This window comes from Macaca thibetana, chromosome X (genome assembly GCF_024542745.1).
Source record: "Macaca thibetana thibetana isolate TM-01 chromosome X, ASM2454274v1, whole genome shotgun sequence".
NCBI lineage: Eukaryota > Metazoa > Chordata > Mammalia > Primates > Cercopithecidae > Macaca > Macaca thibetana.
Genome location: NC_065598.1, coordinates 83508692 through 83529856, shown reverse-complemented (window position 1 = coordinate 83529856; position 21165 = coordinate 83508692). Strand labels below are relative to the sequence as shown.

At 34.8% G+C, this 21165-nt stretch overlaps 1 protein-coding gene across 2 annotated transcripts in view; it reads right to left on the bottom strand.

Moving 5' to 3' along the window:
* KLHL4 (kelch like family member 4) overlaps positions 1-8272 on the bottom strand; it is a 168900-nt gene extending 160628 nt beyond the window's left edge. For both annotated transcript variants that reach the window (XM_050775225.1, XM_050775224.1), the window contains exon 1: positions 7449-8272. In XM_050775225.1, coding sequence (XP_050631182.1) covers positions 7449-7870 — 422 coding nt within the window. In that variant the 5' untranslated portion in view covers positions 7871-8272. The remainder of the gene's footprint in view (positions 1-7448) is intronic.
* Positions 8273-21165: the final 12893 nt, after the last annotated feature.

Below are 21165 nucleotides of genomic sequence, written 5' to 3'. Positions count from 1 at the left end.
TTAAATTTATTAATTAAATTTAATTAAATTTAATACATAATTTATAAGTTACCAGAGTAAACCTTTATGTAATGGTTAACGTTCAAAGTTTCAATGGTGCTCATTTAATCCTAAAACTGGAAACTATTTGATTTAGGTTTTCTCACTTCTAGTCACCTTTTCTTAGATAGTTATTTTTAGTCTACTTGTAAAATCTTATTTCTCAAACAAACACCATAGCTGAAAATTTTCCATTCTTCGTGGTGAAATGATTATCTAAATGGAATAGAAACACCATAAGTAAGATATACTCAATGACTACATTTTTCTTTTAGCATAGGAAGATGATAAAAATTTTTATATAATAAAGACTGTCTTGTATCTGTCATTGTTTTCCTTTTGAGAGATAAACCATGGCAACGTAAATATTATTTTAAAGTAGCAGGCCATATTTTTATTTGAAAATACGAATACATATATACCACTTCATTAGTGTCTGTGGAATCCTCAGTAATTAAAAAATAAGTTTTTCTGTTATACCCAACTGTGATTTTATTAGTTGCTACATCCTTAAATTTGATTTACACTGAATGACAGCCACAATTAATATCATGTTAATCAGATTTGATACTGCATGTAGTCACTAGATGTTATCAGAACTTTAGCTAACTTCCATAGGATTGCCTTTAGGATATTATCTTGTCTCTAATGTGTAGGACTTATGCATTAGAGGCGGTAACAGTCCATTGATTTTGGCTCAGTATTACATTAACTAGTTGCCAACGAACACAAGCAAAACAAATGACAACCAATACCCAGTTTTCCCAATTGGATGGTCTTATATTGCTGACTTAGGAAATCGATTCACTCAGATAACCCTTGCTAAAATATTGCACTTTTTAAAAAGAAAACCTGTGATAGTTTAATCGTCGAATAGAGTCCCCACATAATACTGCACTCAATTTATTTTACTATTAAAATTTTGCTGGTATGGTAAATATGTTACAATTAAGTAACCAATATTCATACATTATTATTAACTAACGTCCATTTTTATTCAATTTCCTCAGTTTCCACCAAAGGTCCCTTTTCTGTTACACATCACATTTATATTTCATGTCTCCTTTGGCTCTTCTTGACTTTGACAGGTTCTCAGATTTTCTTTTTTGATAATACTGACAGTTTCAAGAGTATAGACCAGGTATTTTGTAGAATGTCCCCCTATGTAAATTTCTCTGATGTTTTTCTCATGATTAGATTGGAATGATGGGGATGGAGGAGGAAGATAACAAAGGCAAAATATTATTGTCATTACATCACACTAAGTGTACACACTGTCAACATGATCGAACAATATTTTAATGTTTAAAATGTTTAACTGACAGTTAATAATTGTGCTTATTTATGGGGTACAATACAATGTTTTGATCTATGTATACATTAAAAATATTCAATAACCTAATTATCATATCTGTCACCTCACCAATTTATTTTTATTTTTTGGTGAGAATGTCTAAAATTTTAGCAATTTTGACCACTTTTGATGTTAAACTTGCATATCTGGCTAAGTTCATATTTGTCAGGCTTCTCCACCAACCATGTAAATTTCCACTTTCCTGCCCTTCTTTCATACCGTACTCACCCTTTGGAAAGAAGTCATTATGTGCAGCTTACACTTAAGGCTCAGTATTCTGCTCGACCTCTTTGAGGGCAGAGTGCTGGCATAAATTATTTGAAATTCTTCTGCACAAAAAAATTGTCTTTATTCTTTTATTTATGTATTTATATTTATATATATATTTTTTTGAGATGGAGTCTCACTCTGTCACCCAGGCTCACTGCAACCTCTGCCTCCCGCATTCAAGCAATTCTCCTGCCTCAGCCTCCCGAGTAGCTGGGATTACAGGTGCCTGCCACCACGCCCAGCTAATTTTTGTGTTTTCAGTACAGACGGGGTTTCACTATATTGGCTAGGCTGGTCTCGAACTCCTGACCTCAAGTGATCCGCCCGCCTCGGCCTCCCAAAGTGCTGGCATTACAGGCATGAGCCACCATGGCCGGCCTTCTCATTTACTCCATCATTTATTTATATCAGTATGGACTCATGGGTGTTTATCTTATCTTATGATTTGCAATCCAATAGTACTTCATTTTGCTATTTAAATTATTCCAGTTTTGGCTATTGGGAGCTTTTTTCATTAATTCCTGTGTCCCTTTGACACACCTGCATCATTTTTTTGAATACTTATTTTCTGGCACTACAAGATGTTTCAGGTTCATCTTTCAGAATGTTGATTTTGACTCGATTTTTTTTAACTGAGGATCCAGTGTTCCCCAGTGCTCCTCCTTGATTTCAGTTTTTCCTTCTCCTTTAAATAAAATAATTTCACACTGGTATGAATACATACCTATACAGATATGTGTACATATATGTATAAAACACTGCAATTATTTTCACTAATAAAGTCATATGACTTATAATGTCTTAAGGCATCAACAGGATCAGCATTAGGGACCAGAGTCAGAAAGAAGACATACAAGTTTCCAGAAAAGTCTTTAAAGTACAAAGTGACTGAACATTTGTGCAATTTGCAACACGTCAATATAATTAATATGCTGCTCTTGACATCACTAATTAATATGCTGCTCTTGACACCACTTGCTATATAGTACAATGCATTTTGAAGCCTTTATTTCTGTTTCCAAATGCAAAAATTAAATGATGTCTTTCACATACCAGAAATAACAACTATGTTTAATCCTAAAAGCATACGTCTCCAAAGTATCACCAAGTTCCTTAAATGGCAGTCCCCAAATTTTCAAATATTAAATATATTTTAATGAATGTTAACTTAATTACATATGTGATACCATACTGTCAGGAACGAGACATGAGGACCACGGTACCTCACCCTCAGGATTGAGGCGATGAGTAGCAAGGATTTGAAATCAACCAGCAAAGGTTTCATCTCTAAATATGTTAGGAATCTTTGCAATAAATTTAAATTTTTTGTCGTAATGTTCTAAATGTAGTAAAGCAATTGAATAACTTATGTAATTTTGTGTGGTGTGTTTTAAACCATAGGCGAAAAGATTTAACCTTAACCTTTCTGTAAATAACAATATAATTGTAGTTCATTTCTCATTCTTTCATTTGACATACAAGTCTCTACCGAATAATGCAGTGTAAAGTTAAGTGAAGCAGGTCTAATTCTGAACTTCAGAAAATTACACTATTTTCACCTTGTAAGAAGATAGGCCACAACAACATTAACAGATATAATACCTGGAGAAATACCAATTGTAGATGTCAGCAACAGTTTCACATTCAAAGTCTTCCCTTGGGGGCCGGAGAAAATAAACGTAAAGTACTCCACGCTTGGCGCACAGTGAGCGTCAACAAAAGGTACTTCTTATTTTTAATGTTGTATTAGTATTGCTTTGTTATTGTTACCTTTCCAAGGTCATTTCCTACCACTCTCTCTGTTGAGCACGCTTCTCCAGATGCACTATCAACCACACTCCCATCTCAGGCCCCGTGAAATTGATTTCTCCCTGGAAAGCACTCCCTGCAGATACCCACATATCTCATTTTCTGCTTTATCGGAAATAATTTTACAACAAGTTTCACTGTTTTAGACTTAGAATTTCTCTTATGCATGAATATTTCCCTAGCAGATATCAAAACAGATGGGTTTGTGTTAAGGATGAAGACCCACAATACATTTGACCCTATCTGAATCGTTTTGTTAAAAAAGGCAAATACACTGTCATGTGTCTATTTTCATAAAGGGGAGAGGTCTCTGTACGAGGCACGTGCCACGCTGCCTGAATAGCCACATCCCCAGAGGGCAAAAGAGCAACATGGTTACAGGATGGCTGGAAAGTCACCTCTGGGGCCATGGACCACGCATGTGATCCTAAAATCACTATAATGAATAACAGGGCGGGACACAATTTTTAGTTCACCGGTTGAGGAATATTTTGAACATTAATCAATGGACTCTGTGGGGACATGTGGCATTGATTTATATAGAAAACCATATATGGTGGTTAAGTACTCCCTTGGCACAGGAGAAGTAACCTCTCATTTGCTTCAAATTCTTGAGTCAGACATTCTGTCTTTTCTCACTTCATTTAAATATCTACTCAAATACTACCTCATCCAAAAAGCCTTCTCTATCTGAAGGAGTGCCCTCTACTTCACTCTATTCTTTCTAATTAATTTTTGTCATATTATATATAATCACCTAAATATTATAATTTGGTTTATTTTTATTGCCTCTCTCTTCCCATTAGAATGTGTATTCAATGATTCAATGAAAACAGATTCTCTGTTTTGATCCTGTTTTATCCCTAACATCTAGAAGAGTGCCTGGAGCACAACGAATGCTCAATCTTTGTGGAATAAATTATTAATAAATTCTAAGTCTTATTCATCCAATCCTACTTTCTCTTGGATAGCAACATAAACAATAACATCTGCTCATTTTTTCTAGGCAAACCTCACTTGAAACTTGGAAAGGGCTCTAGTAAAGAAAGAATGGAGTCTTTACTGGCAGTGCACAGATGACAAAAATATTTAAAGTCACGTATCAGTACAGTTGGTAGGTTGTGCAAAAGCCTGAAACCCCAACAGGTAAAATAAGGGCATGGTCCCAATTCCTGACAATTCCTTAGAATTAAACAGCTCTGTAAATGTCCAATTTTGTACTGGGGCATGTTCTTGGCCCATAATGGTTCATTTGCATTTTATGCAATGTCTTCGAACACAAGAGGAAATCAGACATCTCTCTTTCAGCAAATGCAGTAAGCATGATTTTTCATGTTAACACTGTGACATCTGTCTGTATACTTATGCAATAATGCTTATGAGCAATTGCAAATACCTATATATATGATTTCATAATTAAATATTCTGTCACACAGGAAGCATAATCATAATACAGTGTTAAAATATGTGCTCTTTTTGTTGGAATGCTATGGTTGAAATAAGGAAAAGACACTTGAGCAAGGTAGTTATGGGGAATCAAAGATGCAGAGTTAGTGGATAACTAGGACAAAAGTAAAATGATAATTGAGCACAGGTCTCTGATGACCAGCATACTGGTATATGAATACTGACAGTGTGGAATCACAATACAGAGCTGTTCCTAAATGCTCTATGTACTTATAATTCAATTGCATATGAATATATTTGGATTTTAATTTTCCAAACCAACATGTTAACATAACTTTAAGAATGTTGGCTTTAATATCCTTTCCAGGACGAACTGTGATTTATTCTGTTGTATTGCATGTTTGCAATTTAGTCCATTCTCTATTTATTCCCTATAATATTTGTAGAAGTCAGGGTGGCTTAAAGAGCCTTACTTTGCTCTGAGCGTCATAGCTCATCTTGTACTAGTATGATAATTCTGCACACTCACTACAGTTTTCTTTTTTAAAAAACCACTGGAGTTATATTGAGCGGATGTCAGCCTGCTGCCAACTTGTTAGGATCTTTTCTTCCTGCCCCCCAACATTGCTGAAGAAGAGAGGCACTGGACAAGCAAGGTACCAGGAAGCTCCTTCTCAAATGATGTTGCATCAAGACAGGAAGATGTAGAATGGGTAAGGAGAAGGTAATAAACCATTGTATTTCAATTAATAAGATCCTCAATTTAGCCCCCTCCTGCCTAAGATATCCTTGGCACACCTCTAAAACCATTTCCTGTATGTATGTTAAGAAAATGTTAGCTCTCCAATGAAACCATAGAATAATTAACAAGGCATCTCTTTAGAAAATAAAAAATGTAAGGAATGAAATCAAAGGATAAATGCACTTTTTAAAACTGTCACTTGATGACGCTTTAAATTTGACATTTTATCTAACACTTTTTCTAACATGTATTTTATTGTAAATATTCTCATACTAGAAAATTAATTCATGTATTCTCAAATAATTTTGTTCCAAGGTCACAGTTGGTAATTTAAATTTCTCTACCACAGAGTTAAATTCATTTATTAATCTCCAAATTTAGCAGTTTTAAAAAATTGTTCTTGGTGAGGAGAACAAATTTGAAAGCCTGCTGAATTTAAAATTATGGACTCTATATTACTCTGAGAGTCTTATTTGCTGTACCAAATGCAACCTGCAATCCCTACAGTTATATAGCATTTCCACGGACAAGCACAAAATACTTAGGAAAATTTCACACATACGTGCCTTATTTCCTGAGAAGTTTATATGGCAGACCATCTAACATTATTATTAATGTCATTTCACAAAGTCTTCTGCATGTTTATATTTCAACAAGACTGAGTTCCAATAAAGGCATCATTTTGCTGTAATGTTGTTAGGCTGCCGCTTCTTTTGATATTCTGCTTTGAATTTATGAAAGCAAGAAACTGTGAGGTTGTTATTTTGGAAAACTTACATTAAGAAGTGAATCTGCCAGTCCTTCTTCTCTATTTTTATGTAGAAACATAGTATGCCAAATATACAGGTTTCCAAATAAATTAGCATGTTGAACTACTATATGATCTAAAATGCATAAAAACACTTCTTTTTCTATGGCATTACTAAAAATTAATTACATTGCCAATATTATCAACTGTGTCTAAAACAAGTTGGGACTATAAAAATGTCTGATAGTGAAAAAGCAAAAAACAAAGAGATAAGGATACACTAGGTTAAGTTATAATTGACAGTATTAGAGAACAGAACGTAATTTTCCTGCACTCAAACAATACCGGTGGGCATAAAAGTAAAGACAAAATCAAATGTTTTCGGAACTATACCCAAACTACACTATATAGTCACTGTTTATTCAATTTTCATTTTATGTAAAAGCTGAAATGCTCCATTTCCCGCTTTAAGATCACATTGCTGTAAGTAGCATCTTATTACCTGCTTTATGCAGAATATTTTCATGCTTGGGAAAACTAGCTATGAAAGTAATAAAACTTGAAATGAGTCTCCGAACGCCAGATATTCCATATCGTCACATAAAGATAACACACTTTTAAGACTCAATATAGCAACTATGTACTAAGGAAACAGATAAGGATGTGCTGATCAGTCACAGCTTTTATTTTGTCAAAGTTGGCCTAACTCAATGTCAGAAAGAGTTTCTGTGATTCATAACACTTGTACAAAGAATTGCATTTAAACATCTGAGCCACGGAGTGTATTTATAGAACATTCGTAATTACAATAAACACTTCTTAGAATTGAAACAGAATTCTTAATGAAAATAGAAGTAAACTCATAACCCACACCCCAAATTTCCAGTAATTATCAAGACGTATTCGTTATTGCTGTTTTCTTTTATAAACTTAGAGGAAACGGTTTCTGAGAGACCCTGATTGGCTGAATACAAACTCAGAGATTATTATAACACTTTCTATTTAAACCCTAAACATGAATTGTAGAGGTTAAGTTAACTGAAGTTACGGCTTTCAGTTATGTGACCAAAAACTCTTACCTTGCTGTAGAATCTTCTATATTGTCATCAGCCATCATCTCCAAATCTTGTGCGCGTTTCCCACAAGCTTCTTGGAATAAATTCTTCTCTGGAACTGCCTTAGGAGTATCTTCATTTGCTTGAAAATGTACTATCAGATTATGTTGCTGCAAATTCTGAACGGCTCTCTGATGGGCAGGGGCCGGTCCTGGCACTGGTGCCAGTATATTGTGGTGGACAGGACTGTTGCTTTTCTTCAGTCCGTTTCTGTCCCGAGAGTGGCTCTTCAACCTGCCCTGAACCGGGGTCCCTCTGTGCTCATATCCTTCCTGCTGAAGACAGCTTCCAGTGTTGGTGGAACCTTGAAAAGGATGACTAAACCACCTCCAGCGTAGCCTTAGGATCTGTTTCACATCAAACTCTTTCTTGCCAGACACTGACATTGTAGCAAGAGGAAAGACAAAAGCCTTCTCTCACAGAAAGGAAACGGAGCCTTTGTTATCTCTTGTTTTTCTGCCTCTTCTGTAGAACTAACAAAAGCACAAGTGCCGAGAGCAGTCTTTCTTGCTTTCTCTCCCCTCCCCCACTGCCTATGATACACTGTGAATACTTGTAGCCTTCTAGCAGAAGCAGAGGGCTGCAGCTAACCGTGTAGGTGGGAACCCATGCTGACAGGATGATGAGGTCAGACCTTAAGCAAGTAAATCAGCTTACCACAGGAAAGCAGCCACCACAACACTCTCCAGCTGTTAGATTTGCAGGCTTGTAGTCCTCCTGCTCGGACTTGCAGATATCTAGTCCTGCTTCTTCAGTATCGAAGTACAGTAGCTGCAGTAGAAACCCAGGCAAGTGAGCCAAAGAGAAGTGTTTAAACTTATTTTCTTCTAGATGCCTTCTACTCACGCCTCCCCTGTTAGATTCATTTCTCAGTAGCCCACTTCTAAAAATGTACCACTTTGTTCCATGATAATGTGCGACAGAGGAATTCATTATAATCTATTTTGAGATTCCTTTTATGGAAACTTTGAAAATGGTTCATTAAGGGGAAGCGTCAGTACCCTCATGCGGGTTTGTAATTAGTTTTTTACAAAACTAATCTGAACATGTGAAAGTCTCTATATGAATATTTACCTGAAAACTTGACGAATTTTAGAAACATAAGATAGCATTGGTTACCCATGATCACTCGCACAGAAACACACCATTTGGGAATGGAGAAATGATATTTTTAGTCCACATATGGAGGAAGAAAGCAGTGCTTTTCCAAGCTAGTTAGGTTAAAAGAGATGTCTTCTCTCAGTGACCGCAGCTTGAAAATGAATAGTTCATTCTGGCTCCATGCCTGGATACACACCTTCTTATCATGCCCTTTACTTTCACAGGCAGTGTTAAAGGTTTGTTTTCTTTGTTCAAAAACCCTTATGAGAGGATGAACAGAGTGTGTTTTGAATGAACTCCAAATCATCATACTGCTCAGGAATAACTGTGCCCAAAGCACTTTGAGATCTGAAGCATAATCACTACTTTGCACAGATGTACATGTTTACAAAAGACAGTCATGTATCAAGAATGCATTTAGCACTGACATTTTGAAATTCAGTTTGTTACTTTATCCAGTTCTCATGTCACACATACAGGCGATAAAGGGGAAATTATGCTAGCGTATGCCTAGAAAGAACACTGAAGTTGTAAGATTTTGCTTTTAGTTTAGCTTTATGGTTAATGAGCTGTGTGACCTTGGACAAGTCACTTTACTTTTTTGCATCTCAATTTCTTCATATATATTATACAGAGTCTAGACAGATTTCTATGTTTTCAAAAGCACTCAGATGCGATGGATTTAAAAACAACTGAAGAGAGAATAAAATGAGTCTCTCTAAGTTTTGATAGGCATTTTATCCGTGGTTTTCTTTGAATTCAATTATACCTCTCCCTTTCCCCTCTTGTTTCTGTAGGTGTGATGGTTAATTTATGCATCAACCTGACTGAGCTATGGGATGCCCAGATATTTGGCTAGTCTGGGTGTTTCCATGAGGGTATTTTTTTTTTTTGATGAGTTTAACTTTTAAATTGTTAGACTGAGTAGAGCATAGTCTCCTCTCTAATTGGGTGAGGCTCATCCAATCAGTTGAAGGCCTACATAGAACAGAAGGCTAACCTTTCCCTCAATAAGAGAGAATTACTCTTGCCTCACTGCCTTCTATCTGGAACATGGGATTTCTGCCTGTCTTTAGACTTTAACCAAAACATGGCTTCTTCCTGGATTTCAAGTCTGCCAGCATTTGGGCTGGAAATATACCATTGGCTCTCCTCAGTCTCCAGCTTGCCAACTGTGCATCTTGGGACTTGTCAGGCTCCATAATCATGTCATCCAATTCCTTATAATAAATCTGTGTGTGTGTGTGTGTGCGCGCGCACGCATGCGTGTGCACGTGTGTGTACATGTAGAGGAAACAAACTGTAAATATCAGGCAGAATAAATAAAATGTTGTAACAGAAATGTAAACAACATGTGGTAGGAGCAAGATGAAGTACTAAATTATCCATCTAAGTAACTGTAAATAATATATTTTCATATATCAGGAGTCTATAACCTTATTTTTCTAACATGTTCTTTGAGCTTTTTATGATTTAGATATAATTGGGAATTTGCCTGCGTACCTCTTACCATAAGATGAAGATGAACTAATATCTGTCAGAATCTAAACTTTGATAGCACAATGTTCTGTAAGAATTTACCAAGAATGTGCTTTTTCACTGTGTGCTGAATATGGTCATTTTCCTGGATCTTAAACAAGGAATCATAGAATGACTAAGAAAGTTTTAGGTCTCCTAGAAAAAAACAAAAAGAATAGTATTTTTATGAAACATGAAGACTCCTTTTACATTTCTGATTACAAAAGAAAGATTTAAGCATATTCAAACAGAAATGAGGAAAACGTCTGTAAGGAAAGGAACCATGTCTTATTAATAATTTCCTTCCCTTTGCCTTACTATCTACTTTGCACCTGGTCATATTTGATCTATGCAGATTTAATGCATAACAAATTCTAAGTGAAATTCTTGTATTAGTCAGGGTTCCCTAGAGTAACAGAACTAATGGGATATATATATATACTATATGTATAATCAATTGTACATAATAATATACAATATAATATATAATAATATATATTGATTGCATATTATTGTATATATTAGTTATATATATAATGGAATATATATATATTCCAAATATATAAATATAGAAGTTAATTAAGTATGAACTTACATGATCACAAGGTCCAAGAATGCGCTGTCTGCAAGCTTGAGGAGCAAAGACAGCCAGTGTGTGTCTCAAAACTGAAGAACTTGGAGTCCGATGTTTGAGGCCAGGAAGCATCCAGCATGGGAAAAAGATGTAGGCTGCAAGTCTAGGCCAATCTCACCTTTTCGCCTTTTCACGTTTTTCTGCCTGCTTTATATTTGCTGGCAGCTGATTAGATTGTGCCACCAGACTAAAGGTGGGTCTGCCTTCCCCAGTCCACTGACTCAAATGTTAATCTCTTTTGGCAACATCCTCACAGACACATCCAGGATCAATACTTTGCATCCTTCAATCCAATCAAATTGACACTCAGTACTAACCATCACAATTATTATCATATAAATTTTTTTTTTTTTTTTGAGACGGAGTCTCGCTCTGTCGCCCAGGCTGGACTGCAGTGGCGCGATCTCGGCTCACTGCAAGCTCCGCCTCCCAGGTTCAGGCCATTCTCCTGCCTCAGCCTCCCGAGTAGCTGGGACTACAGGCGCCTGCCACCACACCCGGCTAATTTTTTTGTATTTTTTAGTAGAGATGAGGTTTCACCGTGTTAGCCAGGATGGTCTCGACCTCCTGACCTCGTGATCCACCCACGTCGGCCTCCCAAAGTGCTGGGATTACAGGCGTGAGCCACTGCGCCCGGCCCATATAAATTATTATCATATAAATTTACTTTATCAATGAACGCCAGAATTGTAAAATAAAAGAAAAATGCAAAATAGCTATGGGACTAAAATACCATCTAAATAATTACTGATTGATTATACAGGTGGGGGAATAAGCCTACAAACCAGTTGAATATTTAGGGCAATTTAAAAGCCATGAGCTTTTCGATATTGTATTTTAGCAAAACCCTGCATAGCAAATTAAGTTCGTCAGCTACTAGGACACTATAGTGGTTAACATTATTGAAAATTACTTGGGAATACTTTGTTTTATTTCTTTCCCATAATTATCTGATTATACAACACAAAGAAAAATTACATAGCCAGACATCTGTGTATTAAAAGCTACACATTAACAACCTTTTCATGTGCTTAAGTGGAACTATTTCACTTGGCATGAGATGCATTATCCAGCACTAAAATAGTCAAAATAATAGTAATATATAATTTTGAAAGGTTGTATGCTAAGCGCACAACTCTTAAAACAAGTCTGTCCTAAATCACCGCATCAAAAATCACTACAAAATTTTGAACTATGTAAAAAGCATTAATGTTGACTCATGGCTCAAGTCACCTCAGCAAAAAGAGATCAAATAATGAAAAAAACATTGCTATAATAAAACTCCTTCCATTTACATCCACTTATTTAGGTAAACAAACATTTTCAGCACTCATGTCTGTAAAAACAAACAAAAATAAATTAACTGATGCTGACTCCTGTCTTATTCTTCCTCAATAAAAATTCTATTTAGAGTCAAAAAATTTAAAAACTAAAATTCATGTATTATTTTTGTTGTAAAAATACTATAAGGTAATCAACAAAATACTTTCAAGTAAAAATATGTTACGAAATAATTATCTTAGGAAACTGAAATGAAAATGTGGATTCGAGGAGAAAAGAAACTATTTGAAATTTCTGCTGCTAAAGAAAAACATGTCATGTATTATTGAATGACAAGGGTATCAAGTCACTACAATTTTTAGATTCCATTGAATATATTTGAAAAAGTAATTTAAAAATTTATTTTGAAATACTAACGTTTAAAGTATGGTAGAGAGTGCATCTTTTGACACTTTAAAATTATGATGTAATATTTCAAATGTGAGCTTCATATTGTATCAGACTCTACATAATTTTTCAAAACGTTTTGTAGAGGATGTGTGGAGCAAAATGTTTGAAGACAATTCCTGAAAGCTAACTTAAGTTTGAAAGATTATCACTTGATTTTAATCCCATTTTTACTCCATTCCATATTTAATTAAGAGCATTCTGCAGTAGCATTATACAAACCTTCCTCATTTATTCCCTCCTCCTTTCCTATGGAACATAACGGCTATCCCCATTTTTATATTGAAACCATCCACTCTAGTGCAACTGTTCTCAAAGTTTAGTGAGCTATCACTTTATATTTTTTACTTATTAAATGGGCAGATTCTGATTAGCAGTTTTAAGGTAGGGTCCAGAAACCCATTTGTTCAATAATCACTTTAGGGCACCCTTTGAAAGTGGTCCACAGACATTTTAAGAAATAGTGTTTTAAAGTAGCCAACATGTGATCTTAGTTGAATAGAATTATTTCTTCTAATTTTTCATTTCCTTGATTTTTTTTTTTTTTTTTTTACTCATTCATTCATTAATCCATCCAACAAAGGCTTATTGAGTGCCTACTATGTGCTGGGCTCTGAACTCTGAAGATGCAAATTTGATTACATTGTTCTTGCTCACAAGAGCTTACCTTTTGTACTCTTGACCACCCCATCTTTTCTGGAACAGTCTTCTCTTGGTCCTTAATAATATGCTCTCTTTTTCTTCCGTCTGTGTCTTGATATCCATCTTTCTCTCCTCTAAACCTAGAAACATACATACGTGCAGACTTCAGGTTTCAGCCTTGTCTCACTGCTTTTACTTCTTTATATTAACTATCATATAAAGTTTATTTGCTCCCAAATTTCAGTGGTGATCTCTGTGTAGGTAATTTTTAAATCTTTGTTTTAAGCCATACTTTCATTAATGTTTCGGTTCCAAATCTCTAGCGTCCTACAAGATCTTACTTTATAAAGAAATCTTTCTCTCTGTCTTTATGCTGTAGCAGCAGTTTACAAGAAAATATAATATCAGTCATTCCACAAACCGATTACCTTCACTTTAACTTTCTCTGTCTTTCAATTAAACAGAACTGGTTTTAGTGTTCTAAGGATCAAGATTTGACCCTAAAAAGAGTTTTTAAAAATTATCTTGGCCCTCAGCAGTGTAAAGTTGATCGTAAATATAGACATGGTCACTGGTCTTGAATTACATGAAGTTAAAAATATCTTTTAATGTTAGCCACCATAACTAAATACATTTTCTACTGGAAAACCTAGTCAATCAGCACATGAAAAAGCTAATCAACCACAATCAAGTAGGCTTCATTGCTGAGATACAAGTTTGGTTCAACATATGCACCTGACCCCCATCCCATCATGGCCAAGCATTCAATTTGTAAGGTTACTCTGGGGTCCCCTTGGCCAGGAGGTGGTCTGTTCAGTCAGTTGGGTGAATTTGAAATGATGAGTTGAATGAAACACTTATAGCTTACAGGTGAGATGCTCTAAGTAGAATTCTATTTGAAAAGAATAGACTATGTCTACCATGGGATCTGGCTTCATGAACATTTCTGGAATAAATAACAATGTAAATTGAAAGCCACATGGTTTTCTAGAGGGAAATCTTGGCACTGATCTTATTCTCAGTTTTCTTACCGACTTCTTGTGTGAGAAAAATTATAAAAAATCATTTTGTGCCTCAGGTTTTCCTTTTATAGAAAAGTACAGAACAATATGCCTTTTCTCTAGATGGTAAGATGTTGTGAAGAAAGGCAACTTAACATATAAGGTATGTATAGCCATCTAGAAGTAAGTAGTATAAAAATACAATTTATTATTGTTAAATTATTATTTAAGAGGACTTTTATTGTTGAAAGTAGTACTTTGGATATGCGCTTATGTCTCATGGATTGTTCCAAAAAACCAAGAAAATTCATAGTCTTCAATACTGAGTAAATTGCTAACTAAGGGTATTTTAACTAGTAGGATCATTGGAAGGGTGGTTATGAGTTATAACAGCTAAAGAGAGTTACAGTTCTCTCATTTAAAAAGGTGAATAAAAGGTTCCTCCTAGAGTTAATAGTTTATATAAATGACATATTTATCTCTTCTAAGTAAGCTCATAAGCATGACTGCAAGTTCAGAAAGATCAAAACAAAGTAACAAGGAAATGTAGAAAAGTACACTATTTGTACTGTCTAAGGAGGAAAAAAAAATGCTGATCTCTTACAGTCCAAAATATGAGAAAAGTACCTTTTGTTTCTGCTTTTTCAAACTGCAATCAGTGCTTAGATAATTTTACATTAGAAAACAAAGTTTTACAAAAAATTGCATCGAACTTTGTATTAACATGTTAACTTTATTCTCACAAAACTGCTCTCTCTCTCTCTCTGTATACACACACACGCTCACACATAGCTTTTGGCATAGAAAATTTGCGCTATTTGCAAATTCTTGGCAAAAAATATATTACATTTAGCCAACAAACCATGTGTAAATGGGTAATGAATGTTAACAGACAATCCACAGAAGAGAAAAACTAATTGTCCAATAAACATGTGAAAACATGCTCAGAATCACACATAATGAAATAATGCAAATGAAATTAACAAATATAATTTTGTATTCATCAAGCTGGCACAAATTAAAGTACCTTAAGATATTCATATTGGCTAGGATGTAAAGTTATGTAACAGAGATTTACTCTCACTGAAAGTGGGAGTTTACATCAATAAATAATTTTGGCAACATCTAATAAAGTTGCAGATGCACATGCCCAATGGTCAAGATTTCCACTCCTAAATGTAAGACCACGAAAAACTCATATAGACGCATGAGAAGACTTTACAAAATATTAATTGTAGAATTGTTTGTAATAAAATGAAACCAGAACAAAAAAGAGATTTTTATCAATATGAGAATAGAAAAACAGGTTTTGATATAATTCTACAATAAAATATTACTCAAAAATAAAATAAATGAACTAGAAATAAATAACATGAATCTAAATATAAAAATCATAACACTAAGTAGACTAATTTGTTTAGTCACAAGAGAGTGTGTACAAAAAGAATACTATGGAAGGTATTATCCTTTATGATAGCCTCGTGTATGTGGTACAGAAAAATGTTAAAACTGAGAAAGAGAAGAAGGCTGCACACTGAGATATGAGGGTAAAATGTTAAGATTTACTGCACAGCAACATTAAGCAGCACAAATTGATATATATGAGTATGTATGTGTATACATGTATATATTTAGTAAATATTTGCCTATATATAATTTATATACATATTTAAGACATTCATATTAAGATTATACATATTTGGAGTATATATATTTAGGAGCATATATATATGTATATATATATACACACACACAGGTATTTGATACACAAATTTAATGAAATTCTCATCAACTCCTGCAAAAATTGTTGTATACATAGACAAGCTTCTTCTGTAATTTATAAGGAAAGGCATAGGCCCTAAAATACCAAAAACAATCTTGAAAACTAAGAATATGGTTGGAGAAATCTACCTGATACCTAACAGTAGGGCCTTTTATATAACTAGATTAATCAAGACTATGTAATGTTAGCAGAGAGAGAGAGAGAGACAAATAGATCAGTGAAACAAAATAAAGAACCCGAAAGTAGGCCCACATGTACATGCTTGACTGATATTTGACAAAGTTGCAAAAGCAGTTTAATAGAAAAGAGATAGTCCTTTCAACAAATAGTACCAGAGCAAATGTACATCCATAGTCAGAAAAATAAGCGTTGACCTAAGTCACACACTTTATACACATAGTAACTCAGAATGCATCACAGACTTAAATATAAAATGCAGAAATATGACTATTAGAAATAACAGAAAATCTTAGAAATAACAGAACATCTACAGTAACAAAGTCTACAAACAAATAGAATAGAATAACAGGTTTTGTTAATAACAGTCTACAAACAAAGGGTTTGTAGACTTGACATCAAAAGCACAATCCATCAAATGAAAATTTGATGAATTGGACTTGGTCAAAATTTAAAACTTTGCTTGGGTAAAAGAATCTATAAAAGGGATGAAAGGACAAGCTAAAGTCAGAATATTTGCAAACCACATATCCAAGGAAAGACTAAGATCTAGACTACTTAAAGAACTCAACAACATTAGACTAAACAATCCAATTAAAAATGGACAAAAGACACCAAGAGATATTTCACCAAAATTAATTTTAAAATGCCAAATAAGCACGTGAAAAGATGTTCAGCATCAGAAGCCACTGAGCAAATACAAATTTCAATCACAATGAGATGACTACACCCTTATCAAAATGGCTTCAATAAGAAATAGTAACAACACCAAGTGTTGAAGAGAATGTCGTAAAAGCAGATCACCCATATCTGGTGACAATGTAAAATGGTATATAGCCTTTCTGGAAACCGGTTTGACAGATTTTTGTTTGTTTTTTGTTTTTTCTCCTAAGATGGAGTCTTGCTCCATCACCCAGGCTGGAGTGGAGTGGTAGAATGTCAGTTCACTGCAACGTCTGCCTCCTGGGTTTAAACGATTCTCCTGTCTCGGCTCCCCCTGAGTAGCTGGGATTACAGGCATGTGCCACCACGCACAGCTAATTTTTGTATTTTTAGTAGAGACAGGGTTTCACCATGTTGGCCAGGCTAGTCTTGAACTGGCTCATCTTGAGCTCCTGACCTAGTGATCTGCCCACCTTGGCCTCCCAAAGTGGTGGGATTACAGGCGTGAGCCACCACGCCTGGCCTACATTTTCTTATACAACTAAATGTGTGACCACCACATTACCTGGCATTGCACTTTACATTTTTCCCCACAGAAATTAAAACTTATTTTAATACAAAAACCTATACATAAATATTCCTAGCAGCTTTATTTGTAATTACCAAAAAGTAGAAACAACACAGATGTACTTCAACAGGAGAGTGGTTAAACAAACTGTCATATATCCATACCATGTATTATCACTCAGCAATAAAAATAGTGAACTGTCAATACACAGAACAACTTGAGTGAACCTCAAAGAAATTGTGCTGAGAGAGAAAGAACTTTTTCAAGAGGTTACATATTACGTGATTCTATCTATATACCGTTACCGAAAAGACAAAATTCATGTATTTTGCCCATTTTTAATGGGGTTGTCTTCTGCTTTTTGACTTAAGTTCCCTGTAGATTCTAGAAAATAGGTCTTTGTGAGATGCATTTTAATGAATATGTTCTCCCAAAAGTTGAAATTTTTTTAAAAAATACTAAATTATATAAACGGTCAAGCGTGGTGGCTTATGCCTATAATCTCAGCAATTTGGGAGGCCAAGGCAGGTGGATCCCTTGAGGTCAGGAGCTCAAGACCAGCCTGGACAACATGGTGAAAACCTGTCTCTACTTAAAATACAAAAATTAGTTTGGCATGGTGGTGCACACCTGTAATCTCAGCTACTCGGGAGACTGAAACAGGAGAATTGCCCGAACCCAGGAGGCAGAGGTTGCAGTGAGATGAGATCGTGCCACTGCACTTCAGCCTAGGTGACAAAGAGCAGGACTCCATCTCTCTCTCTCTCTTTCTCTCTCTCTCTCTCTGTGTGTGTGTATGTGTGTGTAATATATATGCACACATACATATATATATGCATATATATATATACACCACACACATACACACACACACACACACACACAGAGAGAGAGAGAGAGAGAGAGAAACAGAGTGCAGATTAGTGGTTTCCAGAAGTTAGGAATAAGAGTGGGGTGTATTTGGATGTAATAGGGGTTCCAATGGGGTTAGAAACTCTTCTGTGTTTTGTCTGCATCCATGCCATCATCTTAGATGCAATATGTATTATAGTTTTGCAAGGTATCAGAAAACTGGATAAATGATATGAAAGATCTCTCTATATTATTTATTACAACTGCATGCAAATAAACAAAATAAAATGTTTAATTCACAAAATTAATGATATATCACCATTGTGTAGAACAACCATTAAGGTTTGTTTGAACAGGTAAATCACTTAGGAAATACCACTCAACTAAGCACTGCAATAATCATTTTTTTTGCAAAGTATCTATAAACTGAATTATATATATATTGCTGAATTGTTCTACTAGCCTGCTTAAATGTGATAAAATAAAATCTTGAAAGAATATTGCTAAATTTTAGTGAAAAATCATCATTTTGGATCAGTTATATATGGTACTTTTTGTTGTTAGACTGTCAACTCTCGTGTTGGAAGCATGACCTATACCCAAGAGCTAGGCAGACACAGAAGTGTTACTGGAGAAAGCAGGCAGTACCTAGATTTATTTCACATTTAATAATAATAGGTTCATGTTTTGAAATCTGACACTATGAACAGCAGTTTCTAAAACACTATACAAGAATTACATCATGTAGTCTATGGGGTGATCCTACTTCTAATAATAGTGGACTAGCTTCAGTTGAACCAATACTTCTGTAGGTAATAACTGTAAACCCTGGACAAAATATTTTAAAAAGTACTTGAAGTCACTGAAGAGTGACAAAAATCAGGAAAATACTGGAGAAAACTTTACACATGGAAGGTGAGAATGGCAACATCATTGAGTGAAAATTTTCTTTGTTATGGCTTTAAGCTAGAGGACAGGACATATTGCATATACGTGAGCCAGCTACTACTTGGATATAAGCCTGTAGTCTTACTGTCTTCAAGAATTGGAGAATAGGATTCAGGTTAACCATATAAGATGGACAAGAAATTAGAAAATTCCAACAATAGAGGCACAAGGATGATTTCATTAATTTTTAACATGAATTCAACCAAAGTTTTGGCTTAACTACGTATGTATGGTGTTGGTTTTAGCAGCTCAGCTATGACTAAAGGAATTGAACAAAGACTGAAGCTGTGTACCTCTGAAAGTGAGACTGTTTAAAGCTTGATTTCAACCAATATAACTGACTACTAAAGCACACGGGGAAAAATCAATACTCTTTGAAAAATGATAACGCAATCCAAAACCTATGGAGATGTATAATCAAAATGTCCAAGATAAATTTCAATTTCTAGACATGTAAAAATGTGACTTAAGAGAAAATGCAACCCATGAGTATTAACCCCGACATATACCAGATATTCGAATTAGCAGATAAGAATTTTAAAGCTGGTATTGTAACTATGTTCAGAGATGTAAAAAACACGGAAGATATCAGCAGAGAAATAAGTCATTTAAAAGAACCTAACGGAAATTCTAGAGCTGAAAAAATACAATATCTGAAATAAAAAATTCCCTGGATAGGCTTAGCAATAGAAAGGTATAACAGAGGAAATAGTAAGAAAATTTGAAGATAGAAACTGATAAACTATCCAATCTGAATAACAGAGAGAAAAAAGAATTTGTTAAAAAAAATTGATCTGTGTGACAATATGAAAATGTCTAATACATATGTATTTTTAAATCTAGGAATGATAAATGACAATTAAAGGGTCAACAAAAATATTTGAAGAAAAAATAGCCAAAAAATTATATAATTTGATGAAAGACTTAAAATTACAAATTCAACAATCTTAGCAAAATCTGAGCAGAATACGTACAATGGCAATCACAGTTTGGCATATCGTAATTAAATTGCTGAAAACAGATGTGTGTGTGTGTGTGTGTGTGTGTGTGTGTGTGTGTGTGAGAGAGAGAGAGAGAGAGAGGAGAGAGACAGAGAGAGACAGACAGAAATTTTGACCAGTGACTTTATACTAGGAAATAAATGAAGAACCAAAGACAGTGGAAAAACATGTTTAGAATGCTGAATGAGAAAATATTTCAACACAGAAGCCTATATCCAGAGAAAATATCCTATCAGAATGAAGAGTAAATACATACATTTCCAGACAAACAAAAAGAAAGATAATTCATCGCAAATAAAACTGTCCTATTAGTATGACTGCCAAAGGATGTTTTCAGGCTAAAGGAAAATGGTACCAGATAGGAAATGAAATCTTCAGGAATGAATGAAGTGTACTCAAAATGGTACATGTGTAGGTCAATGTAAATTTAAATATAAATTTAATATTAAAAGCTTCTGCACAGCAAAAGAAACTACCATCAGAGTGAACAGGCAACCTACAGAATGGGAGAAAATTTTTGCAATCTACTCATCTGACAAAGGGCTAATATCCAGAACCTACAAAGAACTCAAACAAATTTACAAGAAAAAAACAAACAACCCCATCAAAAAGTGGGCAAAGGATATGAATAGACATTTCTCAAAAGAGGACATTCATACAGCCAACAGATACATGAAAAAATGCTCATCATCACTGGCCATCAGAGAAATGCAAATCAAAACCACAATGAGATATCATCTCACACCAGTTAGAATGGCGATCATTAAAAAGTCAGGAAACAACAGGTGCTGGAGAGGATGTGGAGAAATAGGAACACTTTCACACTGTTGGTGGGATTGTAAACTAGTTCAACCATTATGGAAAACAGTATGGCGATTCCTCAAGGATCTAGAACTAGAAGTACCATATGACCCAGCCATCCCATTACTGGTTATATACCCAAAGGATTATAAATCATGCTGCTATGAAGACACATGCACATGTATGTTTATTGCGGCACTATTCACAATAGCAAAGACTTGGAATCAACCCAAATGTCCATCAGTGACAGACTGGATGAAGAAA